General features: G+C 36.0%; 1 protein-coding gene across 1 annotated transcript in view; it reads left to right on the forward strand.

The window, feature by feature from the left end:
* The first annotated feature begins 615 nt into the window (after nucleotides 1-615).
* The window catches only part of LOC117336117, a 77,981-nt gene continuing 64,277 nt past the window's right edge, over nucleotides 616-14,319 (forward strand). Inside the window, exon 1 of the mRNA XM_033896495.1 lies at nucleotides 616-2,553. Within this exon, the coding sequence (XP_033752386.1) occupies nucleotides 2,490-2,553 (64 nt within the window). The 5' untranslated portion in view covers nucleotides 616-2,489. The remainder of the gene's footprint in view (nucleotides 2,554-14,319) is intronic.

The following is a 14,319-nucleotide window of genomic DNA, read 5'->3' on the forward strand; positions in this document are numbered from 1 at the left end:
TATCGGAGAAAAGGCTGGTATCGTCGAAAAACACTAATTGCACTCTCTCATGGGATTACTTCTAGGTTTTGGGTTTGTCAGAAAGATTTTGTGATGTTATGAAAACACGTGTGTGATACGGGGTCTAATAATAAACAATTAAACGAGCTGACAGACAATGCAGAAAATGTGAAATTAATCTGATTAAGCTGTGTGAATTATATTTATTATTTATTGTCACAATCATAGTTAGCTAACCTGATTATCACCTTTTTCTAGGTCACTTCCATGGAGTCTATTTATATCAACAACACCCAGCATATGACATCAAATACCCAATCTCGTCAACTAAAAGAAAAAAATACTGTTATTCAGCCTTAACGAACTATCATTTAGCTTTGCTAGTCAGATGTGACATCTCTGTGTTGATTTTGTATACATGCTGAGTTCCAGCTAATATTCAGTTTAATCACATATTCGGATTGTCATCCAGTGATGACAGTAGTGTAAGATACCCAGGGGCGTCTCACATTGGCTGCGCTAGGCAGAAATCGGCTGTGATATATAGATACAGTTACATTAGATATATAGTTGCTAAGGTTTGAATGTATCTCCATATCCCCCCCCCCCCCTCCCCCCTCCGATTTTTAAGGTTTTTTTTTATAAGTGTGGTAAAGTACAGATATCTAACATCTGTTGATAATTAGGAATACATGGAGTCAGATTTCTATTTATTGTTCTTTTTTTAATTTCTTTCAGTCTTTGATAATTATTACTGATAAAAACAAAGATCAGGTGGGTCGAGAAAAGTAATGAAAACACAAACTTGTATATTAAAATATGAAAGTTGATACATTTCTGGCTCTGGAACGTCCTATTATTTGAAAGCAGAGACGAAAACCGAACGGATCCGTACTTACAATTACTTCCTTGTATCGCATGTATAGGGGTAACAAAACAGGTCTTGTTTGATGGGTTCTTCAATACTAATATATGACATCAGAGAAACCACACACATAAAATCGTTTATCAGTATACAGTATATTATCATCTGATAGCGGTGTTTGTGTTTGCTGAATACTCGTCATAGTTACACACTTTTACTATAAGCAGTTAGTATCGATTGTGTTGATAACTATCAGATTATATAGTCCTCGGGGTTAATGTTTACTCTGGAGTTGTATTACAGATTAACACTAACCCGATCCATTTTTTCTAACTTAATTACCTAATTCTGCAATCAATGATACTTTTCATCCGGACGAAACAAAAAGCAAATCTAATTTTTTTTAATTTAATATCGTTCAAGATCCAGATTAATTTAATAACGGTTTTGCCTCTTTTAATTATGAGGAGTGCTAGAGAAGCCATGAATTTTGATGTCAGTTCATACATTGGCGTAAATTTTACCGCCTTATCGTTTTCTTCACGGCAAGCCCACATATAAACATTCCACATGCCGTTGTACTGGGGCGAACACTCATTGATTGAGTTTTATTTCTACCTTGGGTCTGATGGTATCAGCTGATCCAAAACCAATAGTGTTTATACTGCATAATAAGGCTGCCCTCCATCATATCGTTATAAGTGGTACTAACCGACAGAGCTTCCGACCGGATAGGAAGTTTTCAGGCATGGGGTATAAACGCTACTTCTATGTGTAGGTTAATGATTTCACGAGACGCCTTCCAGTCCGGTAAAACTTTTTGAAGGAAAATGATTGTATCTGTGTGTACATGTGTGTCACTTTCTGTTTGATCAACTGCCAAGCTAGTTAACGATGCACATGTCTACAAGTGAACTGTATATTTACAGTGTCGACAGACTCAACAGTCTCTTCCCGTGTGATAATCAAATATGGTGGGATAGTTCCCTGTCGATCGTGTGTGTTCTCCTATAACGTCATATTGACTTATTGTTTCCTTTTGTTAGCATCCTGGTAGAATGTAAATACACATTCTGTAAACATTTTATATTGGAGAGTACAGAGTACTAGTTCATAACCAAATTTGTCATATCGTGTTTCAGTATATTGTCTTTACCATTAATCTGTAATGGGAAGTATAAATATTGAACCGTTTTAAAAGTTCGGCAGCCAAACGTGATCTTATTATGCCATTGTGTTGCTATGTATGATGTATGTACAGTACATATCATGTTCTTTAAGTGCTGTGCATGTTTCATAGTACTTAACACAATACGGAGAGACGAACACAAAAATAACAGCACTGAGCAACTCCAAGCAGTCCGACACTACAATCAAATCGAATTTGGCGGATATAGATTTTGAATTGTACCAGTGTTGGGAACGATGGTCGCCGGAGTAAAGCAGGGGTGTAGTGAACGACCTGGCTAGGGTACCATTGTGAGGAAAAGGACTGTAGGACCGCTAGCAGGTGGTCCGGCGCTAGGACTACCACACAGAAAGTATTCCCAAGGAATAGGCTCTCCCGCGCTATCACCAGGCGTCACTGTAGGGTCCCAGACTTGTGTGGTGTTACACCTTAGTCATGAGATCCCGTACGACAGGCATGGGACGAATCGCACTAGACTCCATAGCATTCCTCTTTACAGGTAAGATATTTCTAACGATCAATTAGTGCACGAGTGTCTTTTAACTTGTCGTCATATCATAGGTAGACTCGTCATGCAATTACTTATTGCATGTACATCATTTGTACCTGAGCTTTTGATTTGTTTACAAAGGATGGGATGAATGTTACTCATTTACTTGTAGATACTTGTTCTTTATAGTGTCTTATCAAAGCAACACAAACATCCTCACACTAACAATCACAACTAACGATATGTAGATTTTACTGCTGACAGATCAACTGCAGTTCATAGTATATACTATTTCTATATTTATGTATATGATATAATTAATTGGAATATAGACTTCGTGATATGTATGTAATTGTCTGTTGTGACATAAACTCAGTAAATTACATGTATTTGATATCTTGTTTGTCGACAACTAATTAATACAGGTTGACATTTATCATTAATATGTAATAACGAATAAATCTGTTCTCAAACATGGATTTTACAAACGTTTGAGATTGTGTTACCATGTATAACCTATTATATATAGCGAAGACATGGATATGATACAGGACAACACTGAATTTGATTGACGTTCTATAGAACATCGAAATGTTAATTAATACTTCGATACAATTTGAAATTACTGTTTGTCTTATACTTGTATAGTTAAGATATTAGACACTTGTGCCTTTTCCTATAAATATAATAATAGGAAAATCCTCTGGAAAATTGGCGAGACATTTAAACATGCGTGTCTTTTCCCATAAAAATGTTTATGGGGAATTCCCTGTTTGTAGGTGAGACTCTTAAAGAGATGGATTATCACATGTGGAATTGATGTATATTGGTGATTTATACAGTAAATAACACACACGACATCGAAGTAGGGGAATTAAAAAATTATTTTTAGTAGACTCGCATAACTTGTCTTAAGTGTAACCACTGTTAAGAGTTTGCAGGTGAATGGGCTACTGACTCGCTTCACTCAAACTCATTACATTAATTAAACATGATAGTTAATAAAGCAAGGATAAATTATACTTTAATTACAAAGGGGTTCAACATTAACAGTCTCGGGTAGACAAAATATTTAATTGCATTTACCGTAGGCCGGTAGTTTTTCTCCGGGTACTCCGGCTTTCCTCCACCTTCAAAACCTGGCACGTCCTTAAATGACCTTATAGGACGTTAAGCAAAAACAAAGCAAACAAACAAAAGCATTTACAATCATTTAGACCTTTTTAAAATTCTATTTGATTTTGAGTGTGCAGTATAATATTAAAATTTTCGTGAAAGCACACGGATACCGTACAATCTGTAACATATTTGGTTATTTGACATCAAAAATAATTTGTCTTTTTTTTAATTCTCGAAAATTGATGTAGAGTGCACCCCTTTTGAAGAGAATGTACATTTTTCTTCGCAAAATCGACGTTTATCCACTAGTAGTTGTTACTGTTACCTAGGTTGTATGTAAAATGTTTTGCTGTTCATTGACATAGACTTATATCATTAGTGATCTCAAAGGCTTCTTGCTGTTTCGTGATGTAACATTGATTTGATTAACTTGAAGTTGGTATATAGGCCCTTACAGAAAATCGCTTTTATTTCTAACATTAACTTACGTATTTGCAATAACCTGTTATCGCGATGCCTTTTTATGGTTTATGAATAAGCTTTATTGAGACTTAAATCCTGAATAGAATCGTGTTTAAAAATATATTTTTGTACAATAACAATTAAAAATCATTTGTCTTGCCCTTATGTTTTGGAATATGTCTCGATAACAGAAACTGAACTGAAGTAATGTCTTTTTCAAAAGTAATTTATGTGAACCTTTAAGTGAATAGTTGAAATTCACTAGAGAAAAAAACACCAAAATATGGTTTATCTACATATAAAATATATTCAAACTGTTGATCAAAAGATGCATGGTCACCCGCTTGTTGTAACATATTTCATATCCACAAGAGATGTGAATACGCAGAATTTGCTTATCAATATATTTTCGGTTTCATTATCACTGCCATTGTTTTCAATTTGAGAACATAATATTATTTGGATATAGCCTACAGTTATGTTGTGAATGTCGTTGATGAAGCAAAATAGTCGTACATGTACCTTTCCATTATATGATGTCTAGTGTCCTCATATAGTTTCCCTTTAGTTCTTTTGTTAATACATGTCTTAGTAAAATCGATTATGAATACAAGTTATACTTTCAATATCCTGATTTTACTACAAATGCTTGTTGTATCATTTTGAAAGAAAACTCGTGGTGAAATGTGTTTTGATATCCTAACAATAAACCTACCTATTGGATTTTTCTCTCGTCTTAGTCGTGTTTCGAAAATATGCATTTGTTTTCTACGTAAACGAACCTAACATGAAGTATAGTATGTGGTGTTATCAAGGCATCGGTCTGTGTGTGATTGACCTACTGAGGGAGAAGATTTTAAGATGATATTCTGTTACTAACCCACTAATATGTTATGTCAGTCCGCGTTACCAGGCTAGGGTAGAAAATACACCGGGGTATACACCTCCCTCACATCCACATGTTTTATTCATCACTAGTAACCTTTAGCAGTAGTTTACAACTAGACACACTTATCCAGATATTCGTTACGCTAGTTGCGCTCGCCGAATGTGAATGAGAACTCGATAGTACTTTGTATATAGATTGCGCGATTATTTATTTCATAATTTCCAATATAGGTTTCTTCTTTAGTAGCACCGGTACATATTGAAATTCGATACCCTAGCCGACTTCTGCTAGAATACAAATAGTGATTTTATTCATGTTATCATTGTTTCACATTCTACAGACTGAATGTTTGAATCCTTTCCAAACAAACCCACGAGTGCAAAATCAGACATGATTATGATTTATAGTCCTTTAACACATCAAATTGCATGAGAAAGATAATAGATTGTTCAATTTTACTCCTGTATACAACATCAGAATGGATGAACGATATGAACGATATGAACGATACTCTCCGAACTCATTCTGGGATCATATTTTACTTAAGGGTTAACTTGATTTTTTTTTATTATGGAGTCATGATATAAAAAGCATATTCAAGTTAATCCTAATAGTTTGATCTTCTGTACACACTCCTGTTAAACTATACTGTTATTGATTAACTTCTTTCTTTCTAATATTTTTACGGCGTTGTATCGGCCAATAAAAATGACGTTACAGACGACGTCTTTTTCTACGTAATTGGTGATACCATAAATTTTGAAGCATATACAAATGCTTGTTGCAAGATGGAATTATATTGTATCAATGATACTGTTATTTATTATTTGCGCATTGCATAAGAAATACTTTAAACGACACTCGTTGCATGATATAAAGATACATTTATGAACTCATTGTTATTCAGCAGCAGCAGATAATTTGTAGTTATACCGACAATAACAAGATAATAACGGAACCATAATTCAGACTAAAACAACAATAAAATGAGGTAAAAATATAAGCAATAAGTATAGATCCGCACGGAGAAAGTACATGGAGAATAAGAACAGGTGTTCCGAAAGAGTAAGCGTCTTCTGCTTCATCGACAACACCCGCCCGCGATACAAATCTAGGTCAAATGTGGGTCATCAAATTAAATATTCCTTGGGTCGTGAACAATGACGAAAATGTGCGATAACTGTGGAGTTACATATTCAAAACGGTATGCTCATACTTACGGATCATTTCATTGAACAACAATTTGTTTTGTGTAAGATAAACACCTGTTTAAATGAATATATCCATCCCATTTTTTATTTACCCAATATTTGTCTGTTTCAATTGCTCATCAAACTGTCGGTTGTTTAGCAATTATTGAACATATGTAATTTTGATATTATAATACACATTTTACAGGGGGAAAGTATAACCAATTTATAAGATGGGACAAGTGAGCGCTAATAAAAATGTTTCGTTTACCGTGGTACGATGAAGAGCCCAATATTACACCAAATTCATTACTATTACAATGACAATTTATCATCCTTTGCTTTCTTTCTCTGTCTGTGTATCCACCATGAAGCATATGACACTTACTCTTCCGGGCCACCTGCCTATATTCCCTCGGGTACTTTTCAGAGGGGTTTCATGTAAAAGTTTTAACGTTTTGATTTATCATGACGATGTGTGCGTATTTTCATTCGTGGTGTGTAGCTTTCACAATATTTCATGAGTACAAAGTTACGCCGTATATATACGCACCACAATAATATAACAATTATATACACACCACAAATATATAACAATTATACACATAATAATTATTTAACAATTATATACACACAACAATAATGTTACAATTATATACAAGCAATAACAATATTTGTTGATTTTTTGTTTGTGGCTCTATAGAAACCACGGAAACAACGAAAGTTTATACACACCAAACGTTTACTTTTACAGTGTTAGAAACTGAATGTAACGTGAAAATAGTATATTGTTATACTTTTGTGCTGATAATTAATTCTTTTATTTTTTTTACACTTACATTACTTGTGTTATATGAATCTTACGAAAAAAATATTTGTCCAAAACTGCTCTTAAATAAGAAATCATCAGCAGTTTGAAAAGATTGAATACTTTGAACATGTTCATTTTTACTATGTGCAGCACACCCGTGGCCGCAAACGAATAGTCTTTCATACTCCAGGTATTAACGACATGTCTCAAAATCTTCTATGCTGTAAGTGTGTTTGTGACCAAAACCTACTTTTGTACAAGAGCAAGGAACAAGTAGTATACTACTCCTGTGCTAATTATTCTATAGAGTATGAGTAATAATGGTCCCTGCGATTTACATTAAGGGTAGCAGATAAGCTAATCTGGATGTTTTCAATGAGGCAGAAGACGCTGAAATTTTATATGGATTAGATTATGAGGGAAGTGACCAACTCTTCTACTGTTTACATTAGTTGAGGTCGTGTCTTTCTTACCTTTCATACTGTTCTCCCTTTCGGCATATTCCGTATCACTCACTGAACAAAATCTCCCCAGGGTGTTCGAGATTAGTTTATAATGGCGCTGTATTTATGTTGTAAATGATGTAATATATAATACTAAATCACACTAAAACATATGTGATTTTACACACAGTAACTTAGGGTTGATACATACGTCTGGTATATATAGAATTGTCTGTAAAATGAACATATATCTTAATGTTTGAGAAAGTTCTAAATCATTTCCTGACAGCGAATTACCTAGAAAACAATATCACAAAGATGGATAGCCTATCCAAGGGAATATGGATGATTTTTCACAGTATTGGCCGTTTTAGTATTTGAAGAGATAAACGTATGTACATAACGTATAGCGGTGTCTTTTTGACTTTTAAAGTTTTACTAAGACAATTCCCGGCATCAATAGTTTGCATTCAAGATCTGTAAGAAGAAGCTTTAGTGATAACCGAGACTTTTGGCAACGTTTGAGAATAGCAGTAATAATCTATATCTTACTAGATTTATATTCAAATACTCCATCATTTTAAAATCCATATCGGGCTGAATTCCAGAGAAACGATATCTCCATAAAACTTTATAACTTATCCTACGGGGGATTCATCTATTCTATATTTAGTATTCAAAAAATGGCGAGGTAAAGGCTAAAGATCAAAGTATTAGGGGTTAAACAGAAGTTAATGGGAATAAAAGTAAAACTGCTTTGTGTTATACAATTGATTAGAAATTGATAAAACAAACAAACAGATTGAGATTTGCCTAAAAGCCTTTTGAAAATATACATTAATTGTTTGTGATGATACCGGTATAACAGACTGCATTACAGTTCATATTGCGGATACTATTTAGTTAACTATGTCAGACATTTTTTTCCAGTAAATTATTTCTGTCTAGTGCATTTATATGTGACTCACTACCGGTAAATGTACATCTTGTATGTGACTCTTTACCGGTAAATGTATGTGACTCACTACCGGTAAATGTATGTGACTCACTACCGGTAAATGTATGTGACTCACTACCGGTAAATGTATGTGACTCACTACCGGTAAATGTATGTGACTCACTACTGGTAAAAGTATGTGACTCACTAACAGTAAATGAATGTGACTCACTACCGATAAATGAATGTGACTCACTACCGGTAAATGTATGTGACTCACTACCGGTAAATGTATGTGACCCACTACCGGTAAATGTATGTGACTCAATACCGGTAAATGTATGTGACTCAATACCGGTAAATGTATGTGACTCAATACCGGTAAATGTATGTGACTCAATACCGGTAAATGTATGTGACTCACTACTGGTAAAAGTATGTGACTCAATACCGGTAAATGTATGTGACTCACTACCGGTAAATGTATGTGACTCACTACTGGTAAATGTATGTGACTCACTACCGGTAAATGTATGTGACTCACTACCGGTAAATGTATGTGACTCAATACCGGTAAATGTATGTGACTCACTACTGGTAAATGTATGTGACTCACTACCGGTAAATGTCTGGGACTCACTACCGGTAAATGTATGTGACTCACTACTGGTAAAAGTATGTGACTCACTACCGGTAAATGTATGTGACTCAATACCGGTAAATGTATGTGACTCACTACCGGTAAATGTATGTGACTCAATACCGGTAAATGTATGTGACTCACTACCGGTAAATGTATGTGACTCACTACTCGTAAATTTACATTTTTTTCAACGAAAGTTTCATGTGTCAGTTGCAAGAGCATACTTTCATAAAGAATGTTGCACACTCAAACAAGAAACGCTTAATACTTACATGTACTGCAAAATTTCAACATTATCTGATCGTGGGAGAAATAATAAAACCGTCTTGGAAAGGAAGCAAAAACAATAAAATAGATTCCTGGTAACACCTTCCGCGGTATCTCTGACATGTTATCTGTGAAGGGTACGCTATATAGCTATCTCCGCTTCGCTAGGTACCTGATGGTTTCTCGCACGACATCTCTATACAGTTGGTGGCACCTTGTCAGTTACGACACAGACAATCTCTATTGTTCCTACTGTCAAATATGGTATATATTGTATCTACATAGGTTGATAGGACATATAGATAGTGCGCTAGCCATATATCTGTCGATCTAGGTCCGACCCGTCTTTTTCAATTATCTTAGATATCTTAGTTTTTGTCTACGATGGTTTTCTTTTTGTGCACACTGGGAGAATATGTCTTCTTTTCTGATAGATATAATACACCATATGATAATGTTTGTCACACAGGGGGCATTGACCAGTAGATGATTTGAACACACACGTGATGTAAATACGTACAGTGTGCATAAAGGGGTTTTCTGTCAGATTTATTCGTATTTTTGGTTCCGTCATAAAATGTCGGATATATTTTAACTTCTCGAATCAATATTGTATTTTGATTAATGTGATGGTCTGTTCTTTCCTAATATTGCTTTATCACTGGAGAATAACAAAGTGACCGCCGTACAATATGCTAATTAACATTTATAAAATCGCCGTCTTCAAAACTGTACACCCCATATCCTCAGGACTTTCTGTAGGATCAAGCATACATTAAATTGCCTGTTCCGCATATCGGGAAATCTGGATTAGCTTGACATCTTGAATACCTGAGGCCCGTGCGAACAATCCCTGTGTCTCATTAAGTATATACCCGTACCGTGCCAGAGTTAGGATGTCCGTCCTACGAATTGTGTTGTGGTATACCGCCCCTGCATTATATCGAGTGTCTAATTAAATTATCAGCAAGCGCTTATGTCAGATTTGGTTAATGAAACTAAACTGGTTTCTATCTCAGTAACAGCTATTCAAGATCCATGTGTCTTAGAAATAGTCAGCAACCACTAGATTCTGATAGTCATCTAAAAGCAAGGCTAAGGTACGAAGGTAATTATAAGTAGTCGACACCCATTTCTCATAAACACCCCGAAGAAAGGCCAGGATATCAGAGTAATTTACAAATTGCCGACAAGCACAAGAATGATTGTAACGTATGAGGGATACACCAGTGAATTACATATTAAAAATGAGTTGTGTATTGAATATTGATTCTGAGCAACCCCAAAAAGATGTCCGACGCCAAAGTATCATATCACCAATAACCACGCGCCTCCTGTTGGAGGTAGATGTTCAGGTTAGGGTAAACACCACCAACTAGTCCACAGTACCTTCTTTTTATGATAATTCTTGGTTTCTCATGTTCGAGATGAATCTATATACGTTGCATGTCGTTGATTGTGTCTATGTGTACCTTAGGTCATGTGCCCTTTAAACACCCCAGAAGCACGTGTTTTGGCGTAGTTATGACGTGCTGACATGCGTTACATGTCTTCTGATACCAACTTTAACTGAACACACATTGCTGTTAACGTAATTGATGTAGTGTTATGCTCAGAGAAATGGCTCTTGATAAAGACACGTCCGCACGTGTTTTCACACCATGTACTATTGTTACGGTGCACATGTCTTTACACATGCTCTATCTATTATAGAATATCTCAAATACATATTGGATCGTGCGCCCAGGCTCGATTTATGGCTGTTTGACATAGGAACACGTTTAGTTTCTCTCACGGTCATGACAAATGTCAGGATGTGATTCCAATCGTCAACGGTACTGTTTTCAATGTGATCGTGATAACCGAAATTCCGTGATGTTGTCTTGTTAACCAGAAGTGCTATGGAGATCTGCCGCGGTGGCCGAGTGGGTAAGGTGTCCCGAAACTTTATCACTTGCCCTCCACCTCTGGATTGCGAGTTCGAAACCTACGTGGGGCTGTTGCCAGGTACTGACCGTAGGCCGGTGGTTTTTCTCCGGGTACTCCGGCTTTCCTCCACCTCCAAAACCTGGCACGTCCTTAAATGACCCTGGCTGTTAATAGGACGTTAAACAAAAACAAACCAAAAGATCTGTGTTAACTGGAAGTAGGACGGGGATCCGTTTTGACTAGAAGTATCATTTAGATTAATGTTGATTTAAATGGTCAACATTAGGATTTGGTTCTAGGTTCGTAATAATTGTACGTCATTTTTCCCGGATACCATATAGATTCTGCCATATTATGATTACGTATCATCTAGATTAGAAATGTGTGGAGGCAGAATCGGCTCTGCTATCTTATAACGATATGACATTACGTAAGATGTTGATAAATACTGTACATGTACAATGATCTACATCATTGATCTGTAATATTTATAAACACTTTGCACTAAAAAGTTTGTTTATTTTGAAAGAAAATTGTTGTTTACACGGCGATGGGAAGGGAGAAACTTTATCAAGAACTCGACAACAGATCACTTAATGATAAGTTTTATATTTCAAAGGTGAACAGGTCCTGCTTAATCGGTAAATATTCCGACGAAATATTAAACATTCCGGAAACTAACTATAAACAAGTTTCATTTTACTTAATGTTAGGTGCAAAATATAAAGGCATGGGAATCTATTTAACTTAGTCAAGGTGCCAAATGACGAACTAGCTTCTTTGATAAGTAAAATATTTTCGTAAAAACCAAAACGCAATTCTGCCACTGTCTCTGAATCTTGTCTGTCCACTAAATCTGCTGCTAACCTCTGGTCATTTAAGAGGAATGGAGTATGCCTTTTACAAAAAAAGATTGGTCAATTATAAATGAATTTTCTTGATAACTGTTCCTCACATGTTATCCGCAAAAATACGAATATAATTCGCATTAAGAACAATAGCTAAATTAGTATTCGTGATTACTGAACAAAGTTGAACATCATGTTCATATCTTAACTGTATGTACGCTATATCTGATACTCTATTATTTAGAATGTTTCCCGCAATGACATATAGATAAAATGTCTTATTCTGATCTTGCGACACACGTGCCCGGACTGTGTACTCAATCACATATAACCTTAAACAGAATCTATACATAATGTATGTCGACTTCGATGGAAACAGACAGGAAGACTGCGTGGAGAGACGGAATCAAGACTCCCTTTCAAAACCATTCCCTGATTGTTTGTTTCCGTGTATGCATTTTCATGTCTGTGAATTATTTTGAAAAGGGATATTTTAACAAGCTTATCTCTGTACTGAAATTTGATAACATTTATTTCGAGTATTTCATCTATAATTGAATTACGCTGATTTTTTCCCCGGTATGTTTAGTTTTCAGTTCCTTCGGGGCGTCTAAACGGTGCCGTAACATACTATTATGTATGGCTCCGTACATACCCTAATATAGACACAATACTTTCCCATTTAAATATTGTTCAGTCACTAGTAAATGTTGTCGTCACCCCGGGTCTACTCAGTCTCACGTTAGATCGCGAGATTTGCCACCTCTGTGAGATCCAAGCTCTCGGATCAAGGCGTACAATACGTTTGACCATACCGACGTTAAGTCCCGTATAGAGTAATTGGTTCTCCTCTTTTTGGTTTGTAATGCCGTAGAATTGAATTCGTCAGCAGCCCCGTGTTTTACCGCGGGGACATTGGCCTTTCTATCTGTGCGTATGTTTACAGTGCTTTTCTTCAAAAATGTGTGAATTCAATTTAGCTATGGTAACAGATTAAACAAGTTTTTAATATTAGCTAGTCTCCCTGGGGAGAGCCTCGTTTGTGATTGCACGACGGAACATACATGGTTTCACTGTGCCGTAGTGAGAAAGCCAAAAAAAGGAATAATCAGAGTTTGTTAACAAACACGGATCCTTAAAATGGCGTGTTTCTTTAAATCGCTGGAATTCGATTCCTTAAATGGAATATCATATCGATTCAGAAATGTTGACTGTGACTCTCTTTCGTACAATGAATGACGAATATAGTAATGTGTGACATCTTACTTGCGTTCATCATCACAGAACACACGCATGCGCACTCAAAGGAAATTTTCAATATCCTTCATTTTGTTTTGACACTTTAAAATTTTAGGAACTCATGCATCGTGTTTAATAACTGTCATGACATGACAATGTTTGGTATCAGATCGATCCGTTTTATACTGTTCTAACTCTGGTACAGCGCGGAAGTCAACCGGTGCATACACATCAGACATCAGTACAAATCCAATCATATGAATAATTTCGTATATACGAATCATATTAAAATATGTTTATGATTCGAAGATAGATCAAAACACAGAATATTTAGAAACAAGATTTGTATCCGCTCTTCTTTACATCCGACGTAGACAGAATCTCATGTCGATGTAAACCTGATTTGTTTTGCAACAATTGCGAAACAAGTTATATCAACTTATATCAATCACACTTTTGGCCCGGATGTAAGCGCGCATGTGGGCTTTACGTTGGGAGGAAATCGGATTACCACGGGAAACCCACGTGATCGAACCCCGACCGTCCAGGTGAAAGGCAAGTGTGTTTCCACTGTGCCACACGCCCACCCAATCTGATATGATACGGATTGTACAATGATCCCATGATTTGTCCAGTAAGGTAAAATAAATATCGGGTTGTAAATATGGCTAAACGTTGAAGTCAGGCCTTTTATTAATGTAATTTTTTTTTTGCTCATTTCGCGATGTTCTTTCCTACCTATACAAATATCTATTTCCAATCAACTGTATCGTAGTCTTAATTTTATAGACACTGTATCAATGCCTTCAACTCCTTTATTTGAGGCTGCGAACCCCCGATGAATGGCTATGAGTTCTCCTACTATCGGCTGCAAGGCTTTCAACCTCTGCTATGAAGCCTCCAACCATTGCCTACCAGTATCAAGACCTCTGCCTGCAATCATTCAAACCTTTGCCAATGAACTTTGCAGCCAATGCTTCCAAGCCATATTGTTCTAC

Source organism: Pecten maximus, chromosome 10 (assembly GCF_902652985.1).
Source record: "Pecten maximus chromosome 10, xPecMax1.1, whole genome shotgun sequence".
Classification (NCBI taxonomy): Eukaryota; Metazoa; Mollusca; class Bivalvia; order Pectinida; family Pectinidae; genus Pecten; species Pecten maximus.